Source organism: Vidua chalybeata, chromosome 16 (assembly GCF_026979565.1).
Source record: "Vidua chalybeata isolate OUT-0048 chromosome 16, bVidCha1 merged haplotype, whole genome shotgun sequence".
NCBI lineage: Eukaryota > Metazoa > Chordata > Aves > Passeriformes > Viduidae > Vidua > Vidua chalybeata.
The window spans coordinates 15873693-15899999 of record NC_071545.1 but is presented as its reverse complement, the minus strand read 5'-3'; the positions used below and the strand labels follow the sequence as shown (position 1 = coordinate 15899999).

The 26307-nt window shown below is 57.4% G+C and overlaps 1 protein-coding gene across 2 annotated transcripts in view; it reads right to left on the bottom strand.

The window, feature by feature from the left end:
• Positions 1 to 7193: 7193 nt before the first annotated feature.
• Positions 7194 to 26307, bottom strand: part of PRKCB (protein kinase C beta) — a 90868-nt gene continuing 71754 nt past the window's right edge. The window contains exons 14-19 of one of the 2 annotated variants that reach the window (XR_008433751.1): positions 24889 to 24969; positions 24532 to 24639; positions 20327 to 20467; positions 10904 to 13151; positions 10421 to 10631; positions 8349 to 8437 (exon numbers count right to left, since the gene is read on the bottom strand). Coding sequence is in view for 1 of the 2 variants with exons in the window: in XM_053957659.1 (XP_053813634.1) it covers positions 8285 to 8437; positions 20327 to 20467; positions 24532 to 24639; positions 24889 to 24969 (483 nt within the window). In the remaining variant the exon portion in view is untranslated. Of the gene's footprint in view, positions 8438 to 10420; positions 10632 to 10903; positions 13152 to 20326; positions 20468 to 24531; positions 24640 to 24888; positions 24970 to 26307 lie in introns of both variants that reach the window. The other variant, XM_053957659.1, reaches the window with a different exon arrangement.

Below are 26307 nucleotides of genomic sequence, written 5' to 3'. Positions count from 1 at the left end.
ATTCCCTGCTTCCCCACGGGCCCCGTGCCTGGTTCCCAGCTCAGGCTGGAGGCGGTGCAGCTCTGCCCAGGCTCTCTGGGCGCACAGCACCAGCTCCTGCTTCCCAGAGCTTCCATCTGGAGAGTGGCAGAGCTCGGAGCTGGGAGGGGACACAGCCCTCTGAGGAACGCGAGGATGGGGACGCAGGGGTTGGGGTCAGCAGCACCCACCCTGCAGCACAGGGGTCTTCCTGGGCATTTTTTGAGGAGGGGTTATCGCTTCTCAGTTTTGGGGAGTGCCACTGGCAGAGGCACACGTTGGTTGCCAGGTCACACCTCGGTGTCACAGACTGGACGCTGGGATGAGCCTGGGGCATGGCTGCACTGGTCACAGAATCACAGAACCCGGAATGGTTTGGGCTGGAAGGAATCCTAAAGCCCATCCAGTCCCACCCCACCATGGCCAGGGACATTTTCCACTGTCCCAGGCTGCTCCAAGCCCCATCCAACCTGGCCTTGGACACTTCCAGGGATCCAGGGACAGCCACAGCTGCTCTGGGCACCCTGTGCCACCCTCACAGGGAAGAACTTCCTCCTGATATCCAATACGAATCTCCCCTCTCTTAATTTACAACCGTTCCCTCTTGTCCTGTCACTACCTGCCTGTGTAAAAAGTTGCTCTTCGTGGTTTTCCTAAGCCGCTGGTGCTGAGCAATCCCGTGGGCACCATGAAGGTGGCTCGGAGCACGGCGCAGGGAAAGGCCAAGTTTCCGTGGGACGTGTGCCTCACGACGCCCCTGACGCTGCCAGCCCTGCCAGCCCTGCCCGTGCCCCCGCCTGTCACAGCGCGTGGGGCAGCGCCTGACGGCAGCACCCTGCCCGGCCCCCGGCCTGCGCAGAGGCAGCAAAGATATCTCCCACCCACAGCTGAGGGGCTGCAAATTGCGTTGTGAGTGGGGGATTTTGCAGCCTTAATTGTGTTATTTTAACACAGCGTGTGTAGGTGTGAGCAGAGTGCACATGTACCGTTTCCTAGGCTTTGAACAAAGCGAGCTCAAACAGAAGCAAAGTCCATGTCAGATCGTGTTGGCCCCTGTGGGGCTGGAGCTGGGGACACCCCTGCACCCCTCTCAGTGCTCCATGAATGGGGTGTCAGCTCCAGGAGCGAGCTCGGAGCTCTGGCCTCCCCAGGGGTTCACTAAGATTTGGGACCAATGAGAATTTGGTGACCTTGGTATCCTGCTCTGCAACTCAAACTGCAGGGTCACAGCCTGGCACCCTGACCAGGGCAGCCTGGGCTCCTCCACCTCCACTCCAGCTCCATCACCTCTTCCTGTTCCTGCCCTGTCCATCCTCATCTTCTCGCTCCTGGACCTGGACCCTACTGCTCTGGGCAAAGTAGAAACAAATAAAAAAATCCAGCCCACGCTGCAAGGATGGTACAACTCTTGCAAGAAAAAAGCTGTCCTTGCAGGCAAAAATGTCCTAACCCAAGATCTGTTAGGCTTTGTCCTCCCAAATCCAGCGATGAAAGCTCTGCTGCATTTAAATTGGCAAAGTGACAGGAAGTAAGTAGTCAGAAATAATCCCTAGCTGGATTAGGTTTTTCCTTGAAGGAAGAGAGGCTGATACAAGGCGAGTTTGGGTCATTAGCGATGCAGGGAGATGCTCCAGCCCTGCCTAGCCTTCACTTCATTTTCCTGCTCCCGGGGGCTGCGAGGGGATAAGGACTCCAGAGCCTCCGGCACATGTGTTCATCCTTCCCCACTCCTACGAGGGGATTATTTATATCTGCACCACTTTGGAGGCGCTGGCTGCGATCCCCTGGCTCCAGCAGGACTCCAGTGGTGAGGCTGGGCTGTCCCTGTGTGCTGAGCTGCCAGGGGTGCCAGCGATGCCACGCGTGCCACAGCCGCAGGGCCCACGGCACGAGCTGGCTGGCTCGGTGCGAGCCGGTGCAATTCCCTACCAGCTCTGCTCTCCCTGCTGGATTTCCGACAGTTGAGCAGCAATAAAAATAGCAGGGGAGGAACAGAAATCCATTCTGATTAAGCCTCTTTATTCTGAGAGATGCTGAGGGAGCAGGGGTGGCCGTGTGTGGGCCAGCACCACGCATCTTCCGGAGCCCAGGCGACCACTCTCGCAGCAGCTGGTGCCCAGATCCGGGGTATTTTGCCAACACTTGTGACGTTCCTGCAGCGTTTTTCCCCCTCTGTGCTGACACTTTGGCTCCCTGACAGGAGGGCGCAGCCAGGTGGGGGTCAGTCTCCTCCCAGGGAACAAGGGACAGGCTCGATTTGCACCAGGGGAGGTTTAAATTGGATATTTGGGGAAATTTCTTCACTGAAAGGGTTGCCAAGTGGTGGAGTCCCCACAGCTGGAGGGGGTTAAAAGGCGTGCAGATGTGGCACATAGGACCCTGGGTTAGTGGTGGCCTCGGCAGTGCTGGAGTTGAACACGATGGGCTCAGAGAGCGTTTCCAGCCTGAATGATTCCATGATCCCTTGAATCCCTGGGCAGACAAAACAAGCAGAGGAGATGGAAAGGGATGGCACAGGACAGCGAGCATCACGGCAGGGCCCGGGGCTCCCACAGCTGTTCCTTGGCCAGCAGCTCCCCATCCTCCTGAAGAGAATCCCTTCCCCAAGGTCAGGCAAGGACCAGCCTGTACATGGAGCGTGTCTGCCTGGGATGGGTGGAAGGATGGACAGGGAACAAAGGCATCTGTGGGCAGTGGTAGCCCAGAGGCAATAAAAGAACAAATAGCAGAAGATTAAACCCATTCTGTAGTCAGGTCCAGCCGGACCATGCTGAGCCACAAGGAAAGGTTCACTGCTGCTCCAGCCTGCCACAATTTAATTGATTTGATTTAAATCCTTTGAAGAAGAAGTGGATAAGGAATAATGAGGCAAACAGGATTGTAATGCAAATGAAAGAGATGAAAGATGGCTTCAGGGAGACGCTCTTGAAGGTCAGCACCCAATGCAGAGCTGCTCCTGGTCACTCAGTCCAACATTAATGAGGCAGCGTTCCCTGGATGCTTTGATGGATGGAGGGATGGATCAGGAGGGAGGCACCAGGATGCCTGGCCTTTAATCCCCTCGCTCCGGGCAGATGATCCTTGCCAGCCGTGGGGAGGGTTTTACCTGGCTGTCCCGGGGACCCGGGCTCCTGCTGCCCGTGTCACGCTGGGTGAGCACACTTCCTAATCGGGCTTCTCCAGATACTCCAATGGAGGCTCTAACTTCAGAATTAATTAACTTCACTATCAAAAGCTGAGTCATTTGTCACAATGGTTTTGTCATTAGCTCCCATAATTAAGGAAAGTGTCACAAAACCAAATGTTTCACTTACACAAGCCAGGAGAGGCAAAGCTCAGGAGCGTTCCGGCGTGCTGGGAACGGGCACAGCAGCGAGGCTGGGCAGGGGCTCAGCCACGCACCCCAAACCCCGCTCCTGGGCTGGGGGGGCCTTCCTGGAACGGCTCGGGGCAGAGCAGGGGCTGGGGCTCGGGGGCACCCCAGGCCTGCCCAGCCTGGGGGAGATGCCAGGGTGTGCCCGCAGCGCCAGGGCTGGCTGAGCCGGGCAGTTTTCCCACCCCCAGGCGAGCTGAGGTATTCCTGGCAAGCATCAGCCGCAGGGGTGGCAGAGACGAGGATATTTTGCGGAAAGCTTAGCTGACGTCCCCAAAAAGACAGGGGGAGAAGCCCTTCCCGACACACTCACCCGGTTTCACGCGGGCACTTCCCACCCCAGCGGAGCTCCTGGACGGAGAAAGGCAGGGACGTGCGGAGCAGCGGCTGAGGGTGCCCTGGCCCAGGAGCCCCCGGAGCCCCCGGAGCCCCTGCGGGCGCTGGGGGATCCCAGAGGGTCCCGACCCCCCTGCCCAGCGCCCACCGCTGCGGCCCCCCCGTGCCCCGCAGCCCCGCACGGTCCCAGGGGCCGGAGCTGCTGCTGGGGGGTGGGCAGCGCCTCTCGGGCAGCTTTCGGGAACTGGGCAGCGAGCAATTCACTGACAATTCACCCCCTCTGTCCCCCGGGCAGCTGCGCTCCCTGCCCAGCTCCGGCCGCACAGCTGTGCCGCTTTTTCACCAAACCCCTGGAATTTCCCAGCATTTCCTGCTCCTTGTGGCCCCTCCGGGGGACCCCGGCCCCCAGGACACCCCTGCCCCCCATGCCCGGACCCCGGCTCGTCCCCAGTCTCGTGGGCAGAGGAAACCAAGCTCTCAGGGTTTCTTTAAAATTAAATATTTTATTTTTTTTTCATACATGCAGCAAATTGAATCAAGAGTATATGCCCATCTAAAAGGTCTTCATGAGAACCGTTTGACAACACACAGCAGGTAGTCTAGGATGTAGAAAAGTCATCAAATACTTGCAGGTGAAATCAAATTCACAAACACAAACTGTTCAACAATAAACATTTTCTCTTTTTTTTTTTTTTTCCTATTTTTTTTCCCTCCTTGTTTTAATTGCCACTTTGAATGTGATCAGAAATAAACAGCTCAGGTGACACTCCCATGCATGGAGCCAGAGGCGTGTGGTCACACAGCCCCAGCTGCTCCTGCCACAGCAGAGAAGCTGCAGCACTTGGCAGTGTGAGCAGGCTGCACCCTCCAGGTGCAATCCCAGCCTTGGGGAACAGCGGGATCCTTGTGTCCTGTGCTCCAATCCCCTCGGTTCCTCCCTGGGGTTACAGCTCTGGGACTCACAACCATCAGAGCACATCGACTGCCCTGCACTCTCCTTCCCTCTGTCTACACGGGCTGGCCACTGCACGGACTCCCATTTATTTATTAAATGGATTCAATCGATCGACAGCTCCTTTGGTGATGGGTCTCATGACGAGAGGGCTGCTCAGAGCCCCAGCCAGGGGACACAGGCACAGCAGCAGCTCCCAGCCAGGAACTGCAGCGGGAGCAGGGCAGGTTCTGGAGCTGCCACAGACCAGCAGCCAAGGGCTCAGCACAGCCCCGGGGGCAGCTGTCTGATCCACCCTGTGCCGGGGAAACCAGCTGAGAGCCTGAACCCACTTACCTGTAGCACTGGGGTGTAACCCAAGTGGGACAAAGTGAGGATGTGCCATCCTGTGCATGTCCTGCCTCCTCAGCCCCTCCTCTGCCCTCCCCCGGGGCTCTGGGTCCCCCTCTGCCACAGGGGACACCCCTGCCAGTCCCACTGAATCCAGGTGGGACACCAGAGCTGAGGGCCCCCTCCCTCTGCATCCCCTAAGGATTTCCTGGGCTTTCTCCACACATCTGTGGAGCACCTGGGGCCTGGGCTCCAGGGCTCTCCTGAGGCTCAGCTCTGAGCATCCTCCCAAAGCTCTGCTGTCCCCATCCAACACTGAAGATGAAATCATCAAATGACATAAACTGTGACTCAACCCCTGTCACTCTGCCCTTCCTTGGAGGAGTCCACACAGACCTGAGTGTCTGTGCAGGGCCAGGCACATCCCTGTACGCTCCTCCACAGAAGAAACAGGTCATCTGGAAGTAAGCCTTGGAATAAGAGTTTGGCAAGCAGCAGAACGGACAGCGTCAGGAATGCTCAAGGTATGAGTCCTGAGAAGAGGACCTGGCATTGGCCAAGCTCGCCCTGGAGCGTGGATCTCAATCCCAAACTGCCTCCAAGGCTGCCTGGTGCCACATCCCAGCTTCCCTGCAGGTCCCCTCCAAGGCCCCCCAGTTTGCTCAGCGTCCAGCAGCGCCTGCTCCATGCTCAAGTGTCACCCCACCACAGACACAGACGTTCCAAACAGAAAAGGTGTGACTCCCCCCGCAGCAGCTCCTGCATTGTGCCCACGGCCCCGGGGTGCCCCTCAGCCCCGAGACCTTCCAGCAGCATCCTGGACAGACCTGGGAGCGCCTTCAGAGCTGAAGATACGGAAATGAAAAACATTCACCACTGAAGTAACACTAATTCTGCAGCAACAGGTTTGAGGGTCACAGGAACGCACATGCTCTGGTCTGCAGGGGACGGCGCGATGGCTCCGGGGCTGCCGGGCTCAGGGGAGCCCCCAGCAGCCACCAGCCCCCGAGCCCTGGGCCTCGCCTGGTGCAGAGCCCCTCGTAAAGCCCCTCCTCGATCTGGCACAATTTGCAGTTTTTCTGGGTTTGGTTTGGGTTCCTCCAGCCCAGGGCAGCACCCGAGGCCACGGGCTCAGCTCTCGCCCCGGCAGGCACAGGACAGTGCCCGTGGCTGGGTGACAGGGAGGGGACACTCGGCCGGCCCCAGCACTGGGACAGTGCCTTAGCTGCTGGCAGCCTCTAGTTCTCAAGGAATCATTAAAAGAAAAAAAAAATAATTTCCAAAGGTAGAGTTTCATGTTTATAAAAGAGCTACAAATTAGAATTTCCTCTATAGAATTTCCCATGATTGATAAAATCCCTCCCATTTCCCTGGGGCCTGGAGGAATGGCTGCATCCAGCAGAAGCAGTGCTGGCTCAGAAAACACACCCGGGTCCTGCAAACCAGCCACTCTGGGCTGGGACGGGAGCGGAGTGACAGGGACTGGGGGATGCTCACCTGGGGCTCGGCCTCTGCCAACCCAACAGTCAGCCAGGGTCACCCACCAGCTGGGCAGTGCCTGCCTGCTCTTGTCCTCCTCTGCCTGCTCCTGCCTGTTCCTGCCTGTTCCTGCCTGTTCCTGCCCTCCTCTGCCTGTTCCTGCCCTCCTCTGCCTGCTCTTGTCCTCTTCTGCCTGCTCCTGCCTGTTCCTGCCCTCCTCTGCCTGCTCCTGCCCTCCTCTCCCTGCTCCTGCCCTCCTCTGCCTGCTCCTGCCTGCTCCTGCCTGTTCCTCTCTGCTCCTGCCTACTCCTGCCTTCATCCTGCCTGTTCCTGCCCTCCTCTCCCTGCTCCTGCCCTCCTCTGCCTGCTCCTGCCTGTTCCTCCCTGCTCCTGCCTGCTCCTTCCCTCTTCTCCCTGTTCCTGCCCTCCTCTTCCTGCTTCTGCCAGCTCCTGCCCACCTCTCCCTGCCCCTGCCCTGTCTCTCCTGCCCACCTCTCCCTGCCCCTGCCCTGTCTCTCCTGCCCACCTCTCCCTGCCCCTGCCCTGTCTCTCCTGCCCACCTCTGCCTGCCCCTGCCCTGTCTCTCCTGCCCACCTCTGCCTGCCCCTGCCCTGTCTCTCCTGCCCACCTCTCCCTGCCCCTGCCCTGTCTCTCCTGCCCCTACCCCCCTCCTCCCTGCTGTCCTCTCCTGCCTGTTCCTGCCCTCACCTGCCCACCCCTGTCCTCTCCTTCCTGTCCTTGCTCCCTCCTTCCTGCCCCTGCCCGTTCCTGCCTGCCCCTGCCCTCCCGCACGCCACGGCTCTGCCTCACAAGCAGCTGCTGGAATTGTCTCTTCTCACTCAGAATTTTGTAAAAATGATTACTGACTAAAACCCCCAGGAATTTGGTGGAAATCAGGGAAATCAAGATGTCTGTGAAATTCATGGGTTTGGAGCCTGGAAGAGAATAGCAGAGGGTGGAAAGTAGAAAAGTTTCCATTATAAATAGCCCTCAGTGCAGCCCTTTGGTCTTGGGCGTGTTTTCAGTTGGTAAATTGTAAACCAAGAATATAAATGTGTTTTGTTTTGGTAGAATATTAATATCCTTTACAGAGCTGTTACATCTCGACAGTGTCTGTGAAAGATTTATGCGAGTGCTGACAGAGCGTATCAAAACTGCAAACTGTTCCAGATGTTACAAAAACCCCCCACCTTTCACTTAGAAAAAGGTTTGCTCTGATTTACAAGAACTGGCATGGGAGTGGTTCGGAGTCGCAACGCCCGAGGCAGGGAAGGCGGATGCTGGGGGCCAGGCTGACCCTATGGACAATGCATTGGGAAATAGAGGTCTAGAAGCAGATTTTTCCACACTGATCAAATATATCCATGTCTTGAACAAAAGGCTCCTCTAAGACAAGCTCACACTCATCGCAAGCTTCAGCACAACGCTTTAAGCGATCAACCATGCTTAGCATTCCACAGCAACGCTTTGGGGGTAGCTGGGTCACTGGGATCTCAGCGTCCCACTGCGAGAATTACAGAGACCGTAGCAGTTTGGTATATTTCTGTTTAAAAACTCTATTAGTCACCACCAACTATAGCTCCTAGAAGTATCACTGACCGGTAACTGGCACCCCGGACACCTCCGGCTAGGGAAACCAAGCTAGCGAGTGGCACGGACACGGAGAGGCTCCGAGGAGAAGCGGTCGGCGAGTTTGGCGGGAGGGGATGTGTGTCTGCACTGCTAATCCCGGAAGACTAGTGTCGTATGTACAGGGCGACCTGGCGTGGGCCAGCGAGGACAGGGCTGCGCCGCGACTACACGTTAATGACAAACTCGGGGTTAGTGTAGGAGAATCCAGCAAACTCGTTCTGGTCCAAGTTCATGATGAAGAGTTTGTCCGTGGGCGTGAGCTCCACCGGCTGCCGGGTGAACTCTTTGTCGAAGTTGGAAGTGTCGCGTTTGTCTTTCTGTTAAACGGAAAGCACAGAGTTAAACTGGGGAAGGGGCGAGGCACCAGAGGTGACAGCACCCGGGGTGGTGGCAGCAGGGCTCGGGGAGCCGCGCTGTCCCCAGGGAGCCGCGATGTCCCCGCGCTCCACACTCCTGCCACCGAGCAGCAACTCCCAGCCCTGTAGAACAGAAGCAGCCCCACACCACCAGCAGGAAGAGAACACCAGTTTAACACGCCTGAAACACAGGACCAGGACACAGAGGGACAGGTGAGAGCCGTGTTGGGGAGGGAGCATCCCTCCTGTCCTGTTTGCTGCGGGAGAGAGAGAGCGCGGAGCAGTTCTCAGCATGCAGAAACCTCACTGCAACCAGAGCTCGGCACTGCACAGGAGGAAGGAGCCTGGAGGAAGCAACATGCCTTGAAATGGCAGCAACAGTCACTACCATGTCAAAATTTGCACAAAATAATCAGCTGTAAGAGCTCTTTCTGCTTTAAGCTTGATTTTTGAATGATGCCATGATATGGTGTTAACCAACACTGCTTCATTGATGGAGGATGTGATTTGCTCCAGGGTTGTACAGAGAGAAAACACACAGCACTTCAAAACCTCAGAGAAGGAAAATTCCACATATGCAACATTTTCTCCTTGCAGTTTCTTAAGAAGAACAACTTTGCAGCTACACCCAAGCCAAAAAAGGGAAAAAAAGGACGTTAGTGTCAGGATTAGCACTGGGAACCTGCTATCAGCACTGCGGAGCCAGCGCCGGGAGCGCGTGGGCTGCTCTTCTAAACCCTGCAGATCAGAGAGCGCCTGGCTCAGGGCTGTCCTGCTGTGGGAGGTGACAGAGCCACGGCTGGAGGGGTGACTGAGCACTGAAGGTACAGCACAAGCACCCCAGGCCCTTCATCCACAGTGACCGGGCTGGAGGGACTCTGGCAGCCAGGAACTGGCTCTGCTCTGCCTCGTCACTAAAGCCAACAGGGACAAAAGGCTTCTCCACCCCTTCTTCCATGTCCCTACACAGGAGAGACCCCCGCTCCCTGCTGGAGCTGACCTTCCCCTGCCGTGGCACTGTGGCAAGCACATTTCTCTCTGTGCACCTCAATAAAAAATCCTGAGAGAGAGAGAAATGTGCTTGCCACATGGCACAGGTAGGGCCCTGTCAGCCTGGCAGAAACCTGTCTTTGTTTTCCATTTTTCCCAGACTCTGCCTTTGAAGTGTGGCACTGCCATGCCAGGTCCTCGCTGTGCTCTGCTGCACCAGGATTTCCAACCCTGGATTAATCTGCCAGCTTGAACTGAGGAAAGCAACTGGGGGGGCCCGCAGGTCCTGCACCCCACCCCCCATGGCTGAGCTCCCACTGCTGCAGGACCTGGCAGGAGAGATGCTGTGTCCTCCCTGCAGCCCCTCCTGGCCCAGTGGGACACTGGGGCACCTTCATGCCTTGAGCAGGAGCATGGCCAGGACACAGAGCCAGGTTTTCCTGCCAGCCTGGACAGGCCAGGAGCACCAAACCAATCCAGCTGCAGCTGGATTGAGCCCTGGGACATGAGCCAGCAGTGCATCAGGATCTCTGGGGATGCTTGCAGATTCCACTTGCCACAGCAGACATCCCATCAGGATGGCTTTAGCCTTGGGGAGGAAGATCAGGAAAAGCCAAGGATGATGGAGAAGAGACGAGGTGGGAAGAAAACAGGTCTGGCTGAAGCTCAAGGAGCCGAGAGAGGAGGCAGGAGAAGAGGCAGGCCGTGGCTGTGCTGTCAGGCCGTGAGCACGCGGCGATGCTGCGCAGGGCCCCGGCGCCTGCGGCTCCCAGCCGGGCCCTGGGCACCAGACGCCCTGCAGGGCTCCTCTCTCCAGCACAGAGAAGGAAGGAGATGTGGATCTGGGGGCACAGAGCAGGAGCAGGGAAGGGCAGGCAGGGTGGCAGGGTCAACTTCAGGTGCAGAGCTCTGCAGGCAAAGGGTGAAGCAGTCGGGATGCGAGGACAAGCCCACCTCGATGGCAGCAGGGTCCCCCAGGTGCTCCGGGGCTGAGCGGCCGTGGCTGTGCTCGGGGTCTCTCTGTGGAAAGTGGCCCCAGGCTCCTGGAGAGTTCTGAGACGACCACGTGGCTCCTGAAGGCCACATCCATCCAAAGCAACGTGGGCCAGGACAGCACTGTCCCACCAAGCCAGGAGCTTCTCCTGAGCAGGAAAGCTTTGGGGTGCTGCAAAGGGAATGACACATCCACATGTGACTGCTGCAAGTTGCCACCATGATCCCCAGCCCTTGGGAATGATCAGCCTGGGAGCCCTGGAGTGGGAAAATCCTGCTGCTGCTGCTTTTTGGCAGCAGAAGGCTCTGGGAGAGGCTGCCATGTGCCCGGGAGGGGGCTCAGGGCAGCCCACTCCCCTGCACTGCCCTCTCCAGCAGCCCCCCACTCCTTGGGGCCTTGGCTGGAAGCTGAGCACGGCAAAGTGCGGGTTGCTGGTGTCTTACCTTGAATTCTGCCTGAGCTGGTGGCAATTTGGCCTCTGTCAAGATGATGAACAGTCCGGGAACAGGCAGGGAACGGCTGTGTGGGTCTCACGGAGAGAGGGGAGCGCAGGGGACAATCAGGGCTGAAAGTGCCTCCAGCGATGGGTGAATTGACTCTGGGAGGTGACGAGGAGCACAGCGGGGTGGTGTGCTGGTGGCACGGTGGTGGCACGGCGTGGCCCCAGTGCCCGTGGCACTGTGCCCAGGTACGGCTGGCCCGAGCAGCATTTCTGCCTGGCCCCAGGGATGGGGATCCTCCCTGAGCGCTGCCCTGAGCCCCCTCCCTGCGGCACAGCTCCAGGGCTGCCGGGATCGGCTCCCGCCGACGTTCGGGACCTCTCGGAACAGCCTTGCAGCGCCCGGACCCGCGGAGCTTGGCAGAGGCGGATTCCCAGAGGCAGGAGGGAGGTGAACAGGAGCCCGTAATCCCTCTTTAGCTGCAAGTGCCAATCGCTTCTAACAAGTGCTGCTGGGAGAGCGGGCAGGGGTGGATGAGTCACGCCGGGCTCTGCAGCTCGGGGAGTGCGAGGCGATGCCGCAGTCGGCTCTGCTCAAGGTGCTGCCAGAGATCCCCAGTGCTGTGCCAGCCTCAGCCGTGTCCTCACCTCGCTGTGTCCTTCCTGCCGGCCTCAGCCGTGTCCTCACCTCGCTGTGTCCTTCCTGCCGGCCTCATCCACACAAACTTCTCCTTCCCTGGCCGTGCTGGAGCCCGGGCGGGCGCTGCGCAGCGTGGGCTGCTGCAGGAGGCTGCGGGCAGTCGCTCCCTCCCGGATGATGCTTCCAGTACATCCCACCTCGGATTTTTGGGACAAACGCAGAGCAAGAAGGAGCCGCGGCTCCACCGCCGCGATTGAGCCAGCATCCCCCAGCAGCCAGGGCTGCTTCCAGCCCCGGCTGTCGGCAGGAATCACCTCGCTGAACTGCAGAAACTCATTATTGCCAAACACATGCAGGTTTCTGGGGCGGGTTTTCTCACCTTTTATTTTATAATCGGTATCAGAAAAAAAAAAGTTAATTGGCACATTACAAATCAAGCAGGTTGATACAGTGACAGCCCACGAACATCTGCAAGGGTATAAAAGGAAGCAGCGTGATCGTTGTCCTTTCAAGAGAAATTCACCCTTCCTGAAATGTTTCCTTTGATGCCAGAAACAAAACTTGGGCAATTTTTAAGAAGTATCCGTTGAAACAAGCGTCTTTACACACTTCATATCAGAATTCACAATACTGGTCAGAGTTAAGTATCTCCCCTTTGGGTCAATACCATTTTTGACACATTTAAAGCACAGGTAACAAACTCCATCAATGGCTTTGGCATTTGAAAAGAAGAAAAAGCTTCACTACAGAATGGATGTTGGTGGTGTTTACTAGGATGACCATGGATTCAGAACCAGCTCTTCCAAATTTCCCTTTTACCACAGGATATTTGCTTTGATTTTAAAAAATGCTACTTAGAAACTGCACAATCAGGAGAAATCTTTGCCAACGGCAGCTCTGCCTTCCTGAATAACTTCTCCCACTGCTGGGGACCCAGCCGGCCCAAAGCCTTGGTGCAGGGAAGGGGAGCTGTGGTGGGGCTGGACACACAGCAGGACACGGCCAGAAAAGGAGCCAGAACAGCACCTTGGCTCTCCAGAGCTTTTGGGAGGAGAGAGACTCTGGGGAATGGTCTCATTAAAAACACTTACTTTGCCACGAAGGCTAAGAAGGCTAAATATTAAATTTTCATAATTATTTAAAACACTGGAAAAAGGAAAGAGCACGAATTAAAGCACATGATGAAGGGATTCCTCCCAGCTGTCACCGTGTCACCATTTTCGTTCTGTCACCCACTGAGCTGCTCCCATTTTCTACAAACAAAATGTTACAAAAGCCCATTTGCAGCATTTCTTGCACATCACTCCCCTCCAGCGACACCCCAAACACCAGGAAGACACTTGAAATATGGTCACTAAAGCAAGCCCATGGATGCAAGTTTTGCGATGGAATGTGTCACCACAACAGCAGCTGGAACCGATGGCAGACGCAGCGATGAGATCCGCACAGCAACTTAGCTCTTGGCTTGAGGCTTAAAAAACTCAGAGTTAACAAAGGAAAAGCCTTCGAATTCTGACTGGTCAATGTTCCCGACGACTTCCTGGTCGGGAGGCGTTAGCACGGGCGGGTGGCGGGTGAAAAAGCGGTCGAAGTTTTCAGCATTGCGTCCGCACTATGAGAGGAGAAAAGAGCGGTGGTGGGTGGGGCAGGAAGCGTGGGATGGGGCTGCACCACGGGGCAAGGTGCAGAACACACTTTGTTAGTCACGAGGGCATGGCACGGCATGGCACGGCATGGCACGGCACGGCAAACCCCGGCTGTGCCACGGAATGCAGCAGGAATGAGATGGGCTGCGATGGCTCGCCCACACACACACCTGGCACCTGCTCGCAGGGCATCCCCCCTTCCCAGGAGGTGTCCAGGAGCAGGGGGTTTCCATCGTGGCTGGACTGCTCAGAGGAGAGGAGAGGACCCACCCCTGGCAGTGCCCAAGGCCAGGCTGGACAGGGCCTGGGGCAGTGGGAGGTGTCCCTGCCATGGCAGAGGTGGCACTGGATGGGATTTAAGGTCCCTTCCAAGCCAAACCAGTCTGGGATTCCATGGTTCTGATTCCCAGGGCTGTCCCTCCCCTACAGTCCAGTCAGACCACGATGGCCCACGGCCTCACGGTCCCCAGTGGTGCCAAAAACATGATTTAATTTCTCAGCAAGCGAGACAAGGCTCCTGTAGCTTCCCAGGCTGCAAACCCTGATTGAAGGGAATACCAGCAGCAGCTGGGATCAGGTGGATGCCAGGTCACTGCACAGCCACAGACCAGGCTCCATCCCTGCCTGTCACCCACATGTCACATCCCCACGGCTGGCACCGGGGACTCTGCCACAAGGGCTGGCCACTGTCCCTCCTGTCACACCCTCCTGTCCACTGTCACACCCAGCCAGAGCTCTGCAGGCTCTGCTTCCTCAGAGGAGCTGCCCAGGCAGCACCTCCCAGGCCCCCGGGCCTCTCTCCCACTGCCCCAGGGAGAACACGCTCCAAGCGCTGCCACAGTTTTTCCTGGGCATTTAACTTTCATTTGTTAAGTAAACAGATTTGCATTTTTAATAAACATCAAACTAAATATAATAAAATATTAATGACAAACACATGCAGAAGTCCATGTTTCCCAGCTCCCTCCTCTGCTCAGAGCTTTCAGGGAAGACAACATGAATATCCATCAGCCTCTGACGGGCTGCTCCTTTGGCAGCTCTTGTATGTCCTCATAGCACCACGTGAGACACTTGCCCTCCTCAAACCTCTACACAAACTCAAGGAGCAAAGCTTGAGTGGATTTAAGTCCAGCTCCAGCCCCTCCAGCATGGGCACCGTGCTACCCTTGCCTTGCTAAGGCCACGTCATCACGTTTGTGGTCTGGCTTGGTTAAGCCTCTGCTCCCCAAGGCCTGAGCTCAGCAGGGCTGGCTCCAGCCCTGCCCCTCTCCTGGGCTCTACAGCACAGCACAGATCAGGCCCAGCCCGAGGGCTGAGCAGGAGATGTTTGAGATGTCAGAGTCAGCCACAGCCCAGCAATGCCTTCCCCAAGCCATTGCATCGACACCAAAGCAGCAACTGCAGCCTGCAAGGGGGAGCTGGGCTCCACAGAGCCCGGCAGCCAAAGGCAGGGCACAGGAGCCAGGCTGGGCTGGCCAGGGTGGCACAGCCTGGGGGCAGGATGGTGGGGAGGCTGCAGTGCTGCGGCTCATCCGGGCTGTGCCAGCCCTGGCAGGGCTCCCCTGCCGAGCCCAGCAGCTCCCAGGGCACACCCAGAGCCCCCCCAAGGCCCCCAGCCCCGCTGCCACCCCCTGGCAGCCTCAGCAGACCTCGGGGCAGCCCACGTGCCGTGTCTGACAGCACTGCCTGCCTTGTGGCTGCAGGGAAACGTGCTGTCTTAGGAAAAAAATCAAACCAAAAAATCAAACCAGCAACCCCCTCAGAAGGATTGGAAAATTAATCCTGATGAGAGGCTGCCAGTTATTGGAATAGGAAGCACAAATATATTTTAATGTGAAATTGGCAAGCAAGGATCTCCCACTATCACGCAGTGAGGTAAGAATATGTGGATGGAAAATTTGAAAAGTTGCATCTATCCGTGGTATTTCCTGCCCTGCTGGGTGGAATTTATGGACTTCCTGTTTGGATGCAGATAAAATGGATGGGTAAAATCAGTACTTTAAAGTTGAAAACTATCTTTGAGTTCATAGAGGGCACATCCCAGCCCAACCCCAAGGCCTGGAGGAGGGGAGTTCCAGGCTCCAGGTTTGGCCCAGCCCTGGATGAGGGAAGCAGGGAGGATCCTGCAGCTCCAGGCAGCAAAGGTCACTGTCTGCACGGGCACCTTCTTTACAGCTTCCCAAACTGAGCTCCTGCTTAATGGACACAGATGCCATATGAATTTTTACATTTATCTAAAGCCATCTAGTGAAAAATTGTCCTCATTTTAGTCTGATATTAATGTGCAGGCATCCCTCCATCCTGACTGGAGAAAGGGGGAGGGTGGGAATTTATCTCACATAAATCCCAGGGTGTCCTGTCTAATATTTATAGCCAGCACAGAATGGCTTTTCCTCCTGAGCTGCAGAAATAAACCTGTCAGCTCCAAAGATGGCCTTGTATTTAATCACCTCCCTGCTTGATTTCAAATAGAGACAAAAGGCCCAATAAAATATTTGCCATTGATCCCTGGGATGCAATCAAGGACCATAAGAAGCTGAGGATGCTGCTGCCACCCACCCTCGTTCCCAGTGCCAAGGGGAGGTGCTGGACACCCTCGATTTCCCAGGGTTTTGTCCCAAACCAGTGGCACAGCCACAATCCCACCGGCCTTGCAGGCATCTCCTGGGCATGTCTGACCTTCCTGGTGCTGCCCTGGGCCAGGAAATTGGCTCCTTGCAGCCTGGGGAGGATCAGGGCTCTTCTGGCAATCTCATTTAGGGGCATTTGGGTCACAGCACGACCTTGGGGCCACACTGGGGGTGCCTGTGCTGGCCAGGGGGGACAGTGGTGCCTTTCACCTGTGCCTGGCTCCAGGCTGGGGTGCTGCAGCACACCCCTTATCCCTGCTGCTGCCAAAGGGAGCATCCACTGCGAGGGCTCAGTGTAGGAGCCTCCCTCGCCCAGGGAAAAAGCCAAGCTCCTGCCTAATACACTGTACACAGAGGCTGAATAGTCTGGGAAATCCCAAAGTCTTTACTCTGGCTCTCCCAGAGCAAACCCTGCCTGGATTACCAGAGATGTTTAACCTCAGCACATCCACCTGCCCAGTGTCAGCCCCTCAATCCTTAAATCCCATCTAATTAGGAAATTACTTATGCAAACATTAGAACTCGCCCTGTACAGGCTGAACTAAGGCTACAAAACCCCCTATGCATGGAACTGGTGTTTTTACACATCCAGGTCTGTAAGTGGCCTTTCAATATTAATTAACTCCGAGAAGTTAGGGGGAAATTAATTTATGCAATTAAAAATTATTAGATGAAAAGCCATTTTTAACTGCCCCCCCCATGCTGTTGTGAATAATCCTGGGCTCTGCTGTGTGATTTCAGTGCTTTCAAAATGAGACTTTTCAAATCACTAGGCTTTATGTAAAGTAAAGGAGTAATTAGATACCAAAAACAATAATTATCTCAACGAGAGACAGGGAGAGCAGGGGAGTGTAAATACACTCCCAGGGTAACTGCAGACCCAGGAAAGGAATTGTTATGCACCAGCCAGAGCAGGGAGCAGCCAAGCAGAGCCCCACGTCAGAAGCACCAAAGACAAGCCAGCCCCTGATCTGTCTTGTTCCTGACTCTGTGATAAAGGTTAATCAAGCACAAAGCAGCACAGGAGCTCCTGGGAATTGAGGAATTGGCTCGGAGCTCGGGCCAGGCGCAGGCTGCAGCCTCCGCTGCCTGTCGGTGGGAAATGATGGAGCTCTGGGGAGGGCTGTGGATCCCTCCCCAGCAGCAGGGCTGGGCAGGCACTGAGAACGCCCCAGGAACCCCTGCACCCCCCTGTGCCCCCACCCCAAACTGCAGAGGGGCCACAGAACACAGGAAGGTGGCCAGAAGATCCGTGGGGCAGGGGGCAGAGGGGGCAGAGGGGGCAGAGGGGACCAGGAGGGGCTGAGCAGCTGAGCTCACAGCAAACATGAACTCATGGTGCCTCTGAGAAGCAAAGGGAGCCTGGAGACAATTTGGATGGGGCTCTGCTCCCCTTGGCTGCTGTCCCCAGGGCTGAGCATGGACTGCAGGAGGGGAAGGCTGGGGACGGGTGGGGGCTGACTCCCAGCCCCCATTTGCATCTTATTCCTTATTTTGAAGCTCTGGATGCAGACAATTACTGCAGCCTGACCTTTACAGATGCCAACTATAAAAAAATAAAAGGAAAACAAAACAGACTTGAGCCAAGGCAAAGAGCCAGGCCAGCACCAATCCCCCGTGCTGCAGCACTTGGCCCTGCTGTGGCCACCAGGGCAATCACAGGTCACAAACACCGGGCCACATCTCCCCTGTCACCCCCAAACGCCCCGAGCAGTGTCCAAGCCCTGTTCCCATCCCTGCTGCTCCGCCCTGCGCTCACGGCTGGCACCAAAGAAACAGCTTTTCCCAGCACAGAGGCACTGCTGGAGAAATATCAGCTATCAGCAGGTACCTGAGTTGTCTTAATCCTCCCTAAATCCCAAATCAGCTGCTCTTAATCTCCCTGTCCTATCAAACAGGGAATTTTCCGGGCGCCAGCGACAGCCAGCAGCTTACAGTCCCCCTCCCCTCCCAGGGCTGGTGTCAGAGGCATTTCTAAAGAAAGGAGACATTTAAAAGAGGACAAAATTTGCACAGTTTAAAGCAGCAGAGCAGTAAGAAAGTGCTTTTGATGGAATTCCGTTGCTCTTCACTGTAAAGCACCAAACACCAATGCCCTGCCCAGGGCAGGCAGTGGCACTGGGGACCTGCTCAGGAAGAGAGAGCTGGGTGCAGGGGACACAGCAGCAGCAGCTTCACTGGAACATGCACACAGAGGTGGGAGATGGCAGAAGCTGCAGATTCAGGAGACAGGGACTTCTGCAGAATAACCCAATGGTGCCCCTTCAGTGACTCCGGGTGTGGAGCAGGATCCCTCCACAGCCAGAGCTCCTGGATCCCCCCTTGTACCTCAGCATCCCTGGCACAAGGGTCAGATCCCACCCCCAGACAACAAATCAGGGGGGGCACAAACAGCCCCAAACACTTCCACATGCTGCACTTTGATAGCAAAGTTACAGCTCTCCCAGTGATGCTGTTCCAGGGCCCTGAAGGTTCCCTGCCCTCGCAGGGAAAGGCAAGCAGGCAGCAACCCGGGCTCCTGTGCTGCCCATCCCGTGTCTGCCCACTCCTGGGCAGGAGGGAGAGCAGGCCACTGCCCCTCCGAGGCGTGGGCACAGCCCAGGCTGTCCTCTCAGCGAGGACAGCAGCGCTGCCAGCAGAGAACCTGCCAAAAAACACCTGCCCGAAATTCGGGCATCAGCCCCACCCACAGGCAGGGCAGCCCCGGGGCCAGGGGCAGCTCCCCAGGCAGCATCCCTGGGGCTGTGGAGGCTCTGCCAGCCACCACAGGGGTGTTTCACTGCACTTTGATCAGCCAGGAAAGGAGCTGTGGGAGGAAAAATCCTGCTGGAGCAGAGAGGCAAGAGAGAGAGCAGAGCTAAAGGCACCGAGCACCCGCCGCCAAAGGAAGTCCCCCTCCATGTTTTCCCTGGAAGCAGAGTTTTTCCAAGCACCAAAGGGGGCCCCCCAAACGAGCAGGGCATCTGTAAAGCAGAGGAAAAGGAAGGTTGTTATGGGCAGAGGGACAGGGAGGCTGCAGGTAAACACACGGAGCATTCCTGCACTCTGAGCTGGCCCGGGAGGATGGAATAAGGAATGTCCCCACACTGATCACAAATGTCAGCCACGGGAGCAGACTCGGTGTGGATTCAGCTCTCTGTGAAACACCAGTGCCCATCTGGGGCACTGCAGCCAGCAGGCACCCGGGGGGAAGCACGAGAACAATCCAAGCCTTAAGGACTTGGAGCACCACAGAGAGGCTGCTGTGAGCCTGCCAGTCCCCCAGGGACAAAGAGAGAAAAATGGACAAATCCAGGGAGGGACACCCCTGTTCCTGTGTGTACATAAGGGCAGGGAGAGCAGGGACAACACGGGGTCATGCAGAGTTTGGGGACACAGAGCAGCTCTGTGGGCAGGGACACCCACACTGGGGTTCAGGCTGCACCGCTGCACTGGTGTCACAGGGACAGATGTCACTGCAAATACAGCTGGGCAAGGAGCACTCGAGCACTCCTGTCTCTTGAGTTTTCCCGTTGCTGCTGCCTCCGCCGGGGTTTGCCCGCTCCCCCAGGCTGCACTCCCAGCTCTTCTCTCAGCAGAGCCGGGCAGGGCTGAGGAGGAGCAGCCAGGGCATCCTGGAGCCAGGCTCCAGCCTCCTTCCACCCTGGAGAGGAGCTGTGGTGAGCCCCAGCTCCACTGCCCACCCAGGCACAGAGCTGAGCCGGGCGGTGAAATAAAGCTGGGATTAAAGACAAGAAAGAGCTGAGGAAAAGGGAGGAAAAACCCACCGACAGTGGGACACTGAGGGGAGCTGGCAGTGGGACAATGGGGCCCTGGCAGTGGGACACTGAGGGGAGCTGGCAGTGGGACACTGAGGGGAGCTGGCAGTGGGACAATGGGGCCCTGGCAGTGGGACACTGAGGGGAGCTGGCAGTGGGACACTGGGGGCCCTGGCAGTGGGACATGGCCCTGGCAGTGGGACACGGCCCTGGCAGTGGGACACTGGGCCCTGGCAGTGGGACAATGGGGCCCTGGCAGTGGGACAATGGGGCCCTGGCAGTGGGACACTGGGCCCTGGCAGTGGGACAATGGGGCCCTGGCAGTGGGACACTGGGGGCCCTGGCAGTGGGACACTGGGCCCTGGCAGTGGGACAATGGGGCCCTGGCAGTGGGACACTGGGGGCCCTGGCAGTGGGACACTGGGCCCTGGCAGTGGGACAATGGGGCCCTGGCAGTGGGACAATGGGGCCCTGGCAGTGGGACACTGGGCCCTGGCAGTGGGACACGGCCCTGGCAGTGGGACACTGGGGGAGCTGGCAGTGGGACACTGAGGCCCTGGCAGTGGGACACTGGGGCCCTGGCAGTGGGACACTGGGGGAGCTGGCAGTGGGACACTGGGCACTGGCAGTGGGACACGGCCCTGGCAGTGGGACACTGGGCACTGGCAGTGGGACACGGCCCTGGCAGTGGGACACGGCCCTGGCAGTGGGACACTGGGCCCTGGCAGTGGGACACGGCCCTGGCACACTTACAGCCTTTGGCTTGAAGGGGGGCTGGATCTCCTTGCGCTCCAGCTTGTCCCAGTCGATGTAGCGGAAGAAGGCGTGCTCCTTGATGTCCCGCTCCCCCTCGGGGCCGCAGCCCAGGCGCTTGGCGGGGTGCTTGGTCATCAGCTGGGGATAGGAGGCAGGAGACAGTCACAGCATGTCCCACTGCTCCCCAGAATGCCCCCTCTGAGAGGTCCCCAGGGAGCTGCGTTTCCTGGCTGGACACCTCATCTCAGAGTCCCACCTCCTCAGAACCACAGAATAATGAGGATGGAAGAGACCTCCAAGATCACCAAGTCCAACCTGTGCCCTGACACCTCAACTAGACTATAGCACCAAGTGCCTTGTCCAGCCTTTTTTTGAACACATCCAGAGATGGTGACTCCACCACCTCCCTGGGAAGACAATTCCAGAACTTTATTATTCTTTTGGTGAAATTTTTTTCCTAATATCCAACCTGTGCCTTCCCTGACGCAGCTTGAGGCTGTGTCCTCTTGTTCTGTCAGAGATGCCTTTGGGGCTCCAAGGACAGGGCACTGAGGAAGAAGCTGGAGTGACTCAGGGACAGGGAAGGTTGACAATGCTTTACAAGAGCAGACTGTGCAGATGGCAGGCACATGAGCACCGGTGGCATGGGCACACCCCCTTTCCATCTGGGAATGAAAGTGGTTTGCCAAGGAACAACCCCGGGGTGCTGGCAGGGCTCCCTCAGCACCTGGCTGCAGCAGGGGAGCTGCCCAGCGGTCCCTTTGCTTGGCACAAACCTCTCAGCATCTGCAGAGTTAACTGTAAACCCCACTGCCCCTTCAAGATGGACAGTCTGCCCTCCAAAACTTCCATCAGCCCTGGGAGCAGAACCCCCTCGCCTCTGGAGCTGTGGCAGCACGGACACGAGGTGGATTTCTAATGAGAGAGTCAGTTTGGAGGAGAAATTGCACAAACAGTCCATTAATGTTGTTTATCATCTAAACTTCTCCTCTTCACTGGCTCGAGAAGGGAAAGGGGCCCCAGGAACTGCAGGCAGCTGTACAACATTAATATCATTAATATCCTGGGGCAAGGTTTGAGCCACGTTCCGAGATCAGATGGAGATCCCAGAGATTCACAAGACGCTGATAAGGATGGAGAATATGAGCTTTATACTTGTAACAAAAGCACTGCTTTATTAAGGGCAGGGCAGTTCATCCTGATGCCAGGGCTGTGCAGCAAGCCTGGCTCTGTGTCCCAGGGCTGGGGGGCTGTGAGAGCCCCGGGAGGGACAGGAGGTGCCAGTGCTCACACTGGGGAGCTGAGGCACCTCCCAGCAGCCCTGCCACCCCCAGGGCACAAAGCAAACTTGCTCAGGAAAGCCCATCTTTAACAGCTGCAACAGGGCACTGAAAGCAAGGGAAACCCTGGGAAAAAAACCCCCAAACCTAAAACCCTGAAAAGACAAAAAACCTCCAACAAATACAAGGTTAAAGCAGAGCCACCAACTGCTCTGTGAGCAAACGCCTCTACATCCCTGGCTCCAGCTGTGGCAGCATCTGCAGCTGGAAGAGTGATGGAGAGCAGCTTCCATGAGGCAGCATCTCCCTGGAAAGCCCTTCTACAAACAGCAAGGGCCTGGCAGGCTCTGCAGGCTGGGCCAGGGATTTTCCAGCCTCTGCTCAGGGCGAGGATGTGACTGGCATCAGCATCAGCCTTGCAGAGCCCGTCCTCCAGCAGGGAGCCAGGCTGGAGGGCCAGGGAGGGAGGGGCCAGGGGCCACCAAAAAACAAAAGCAAGAATGTTTTTCCAACTTGTTTGTCATTAATAATTGAGTTTCCCTTGGCACTGCAGCACACAGCCCTCTATAAAATAAAAACCCAAGAACAAATCCCAGAAGCCTGGGAAGGTGGCAGAGGTGACACGTCCTGGCCTCTCGAACACTGTGGCAGCAGCACCAGGGGAAATGCCACCCAAAACACCTGTAACTATTCCCAAAGCACTGTGGAAAACTTCCCGTGCCTTTGCTATCAGGCAGAGATGAAAGAGGGAGCTGGCAGCCACAGACGAGCTGCGGCCCTGGCAAGGGCTGCTCTGCCCAGGCACCACCAAACCCCTCCTGTGGGGTGGGAAAGGCTCCTGGGAGCCAACCCGGGGCTCAGGAGAGCCAGCCTGGGCACGGACACAGCTCTGAGGTGAGCCTGCAGACAAATCCCAGCTGCCAGCAGGGCAGGGCACTGCTGCCCTTGGCCCGGTAATTGCTGCTGCCTGGCGAGTCCCCGAGCCTGGGGAACGCTCCCGTTTGCTGCCCAGCTGGGGATCCCTGACCTGCACCTGGCTCTGGGCTCTGCTGGGGCCCAGAGGTCAGGAGCAAACACATTCCACCTCCCAGCAGTGCAGCAGGAAGGGGTGACTGGCACCAGCACATCGGAGTGAAACCGCAGGGGAACAACAGAATGGGTTTGGGGAACGCGGTGGTGAAACCCCAAACCCCTCACAGCTCAGGGCAGGGCTTTCTCCAGCTCCCCACTGGGTTTGTGCCCTGCTGGCAGCCCTGCCACACCCAACACAAACAGCTCGGTGCAGCTCATCAAGACATGATCCCCTGTATTCCAGGGGAAGACGTAAACACTTAGATCCCAGCCTACTAAACATTTCATAAATCCCACACAGAGTGTTAATTAAAGTTTCTGGTGTGGCAGTTTGGTGGTGGCAAAAAATGTCAGGATGTTTTGAAACAACAATAACAGAGGGGACCACCACTCTGCTAGAAAAACCCACGGGAATTTAAGGAGAACCAACCCCCGGTGCCTGCCCAGATATCCTCCCATGCAGGCTCCCATCTCCAGAGGGAGAAGAGCCGTGGCAGCTACGCCCAGCAGCCGCTGCAGTGGCCGTCCCTGCTCGTTGATTTACAGCAGCACGTTGTGCCTGGTGCAGCAGCAACCACAGCCAGCCCTGAGCCTGGGCCCTGCTCCAGCCCCTGGGGATGCTCAGCAGCTCTCAGTGTCCCCCAGCCCCTGCCTGACCAGGAACACGCTGGATTTTCCCTTTACATCCCAAACAACGCCAGCAAGGGGATGGGAGATGCTGGCAGCCTCTGTGGGAATCCCCCTCCAACCACCCGGTGGTTTCTGAATTAAGGGCTTGATTTTCCTGCACCCTGCTGACCGTGGCAGGGCAGCACCCCCTCTCTGTGCCCCATTCCAGGTGGGAACTCCTGCAGCAGCTTCTCCCCACGGGACGAGTGACTATTCCTCTTTAACACCAGCTCAGAATCCTGGCAACGCCAGGAAGAGGCTCTGAAATGCCGCAGTGGGAGCGTGAAGCGCAGGATGTGTCATTTGTAGATAGAAACACTATTTTGAGATAGAGAACATTCAGATATTTTCAATATTAACTATTATAAGCAAACATTTCTTAAATTCCTACACAAACACTTATTTATAGCAGTGTGTGGCACTGGGGGGTGAGATGAGGCTCAGTCCCAAGCGCACAGAACAACATCAGGACCTCGCCAGCCTTTATCCATCACATCCCAAATTAACTCAGGCTGCAATTAAGTCAGGCCTAGGCCCAGTCCATGGAGAGCCCAGCTTGGTGTGCTGGGCAAGGCAGAGCTTTGCTGCAAATTAAGAGACAGGATAATGAAAATGCTGCCCTGACCTCCTGGAGACACCAGCAGAGCTTCAGGTTGTCCTGAAGGGCAACTTATCACAGCTAAGTGGAAGGATGAAGGTTTTGTATCTGATCTTAGCAAAACCGTTTGGGAATCACATCCATTTTCCCTGAGCATCATTTTTCATTCCAGGCAAAGGTTCACGGAGCTGCCCTGTCCTCACCTGGTGGGGCACAGGGTGTCTGGGCAGGAGCCCTCCCTTCCCACCCTCCAGCCAACACCCCAGCTCTCTCCTGGCCCTCCCCTGCCCCCAGGCCAGCCCCAGCCCCAGCCCAGCCCCAGCCCCAGCCCCAGCCCCAGCCCCAGCTGTATTTCTGCTGGGTGCAGGGGCACGGGGAGGATGCAGGTGTTATTTTGACCTGGGTCTAGTACACACACAGCAGCACAAGCTGTGGCTTTAGCACTGCAGGGCGCAGGCACCAGAACCCAGGAGTGTCAGACCCTGGCCATGCTGGGAGCTGGGGGGTGGGCTGGGAGCCCAGGGGGGCAGGCTCTCGCTCCCCACACTCCCCCAGCCCAGCAGAGGACCCAGCCCAGCCCTTACCCCTTTGCAGATGGCCACTGCCTCCTTGGACATGGACTTGGGGTAGGCGACGTTGTGCTCCATGATGGACTGGAAGAGCTCATCTTCATCTTCTCCCTCAAAGGGGGCCTAGAGCCAAGCAGGCACAGCTTCAGGGGCGTTCCTGGAGCCCACAGCTCCCGGGGGCTGCTCTGGTCCTTGGCCACAGAGCCAGCCCCGGGTGTGCCACACGAGTCCTGCCACCGCAGTCCCGGGGCTGTGCCGCCAGTGCCACCCCCAGCTCGAGGAGCTGCCACACCCACGTGCCAAATCCCACGGCAGCCTGTGCTCACCGTGGAGCAGGACCCAGCCCAGAGGAGTCAACTCAAACTCAGTCACCTGGCCAGCCAACATCTCATAGAGCAGGACTCCGAAGGCCCACCAATCCACCGACTTCCCGTAGGGCTGGTAGGCAATGATCTGCAAACAAGAGCAACGGCAAAAACACCAGTGTCATACCAGCAGCAGCAGCGTTACAGCCCAGCTCTGACACAGGGCAAAGCCACTCCGAGCTGCAGCGGGTCACAGGGACGGGGTTAATCCCTGGGACACACTTCAGCACTGAAATCCCTCCCCTGAGGGACCCCGAGCCTTCCCCCTGCTCTTTACCAGAGCCCTGGGAAATTCGGGTGGGAGCAGTTCACACCATAAAGCCTTTAAAAGGGAAGAGCACTTGAAAGAAATCCCCTGTCCTGTGCTGTCCCCCATGGCCGGCTTGGGAAGGTCACAGCCCTGCAGGTGACAGAGCCCAGCAGGTGACACAGCCCCAGAGGTGACAGAGCCCCAGAGGTGACACAGCCCTGCAGCTGACAGAGCCCTGCAGGTGACACAGCCCCAGAGGTGACAGAGCCCCAGAGGTGACACAGCCCTGCAGCTGACAGAGCCCTGCAGGTGACAGAGCCCAGCAGGTGACAGAGCCCCAGAGGTGACACAGCCCAGCAGGTGACACAGCCCCGCAGGTGACAGAGCTCTGCAGGTGACAGAGCCCTGCAGCTGACAGAGCCCTGCAGGTGACAGAGCCCTGCAGCTGACAGAGCCCTGCAGGTGACAGAGCCCTGCAGGTGACAGAGCCCTGCAGGTGACAGAGCTCTGTAGGTGACACAGCCCCACAGGTGACACAGCCCCAGAGGTGACACAGCCCAGCAGGTGACACAGCCCTGCAGCTGACAGAGCCCTGCAGGTGACAGAGCCCTGCAGGTGACAGAGCTCTGTAGGTGACACAGCCCCACAGGTGACACAGCCCCAGAGGTGACAGAGCTCTGCAGGTGACACAGCCCCAGAGGTGACACAGCCCCAGAGGTGACACAGCCCCGCAGGTGACACAGCCCCAGAGGTGACACAGCCCCAGAGGTGACACAGCCCCACAGGTGACACAGCCCCAGAGGTGACAGAGCCCCGCAGGTGACAGAGCCCTGTAGGTGACACAGCCCCAGAGGTGACACAGCCCCAGAGGTGACACAGCCCTGTAGGTGACACAGCCCCAGAGGTGATGAGCAGCTCTGTTCAGAGGGAATCACACACGGGGCCCTGTGCAGGCTGTCCCTGTCACCTGTGCAGGCTGTCCCTGTCACCTGGGCAGGCTGTCCCTGTCACCTGGGCACGCAGAGCCCTGCCTGGAATAGCAGAAGGCCCATAAATGGGTCAGGCAAAGCGCAGGACAGTTTCACCCTGCAGCCACACCGGCCTGAGCACACTCAGCTCGCTGAAGGAGGAGGCACAGAGCAGCAGAAGGGCCCAGGCTGGAGCGTGGCCATGGCA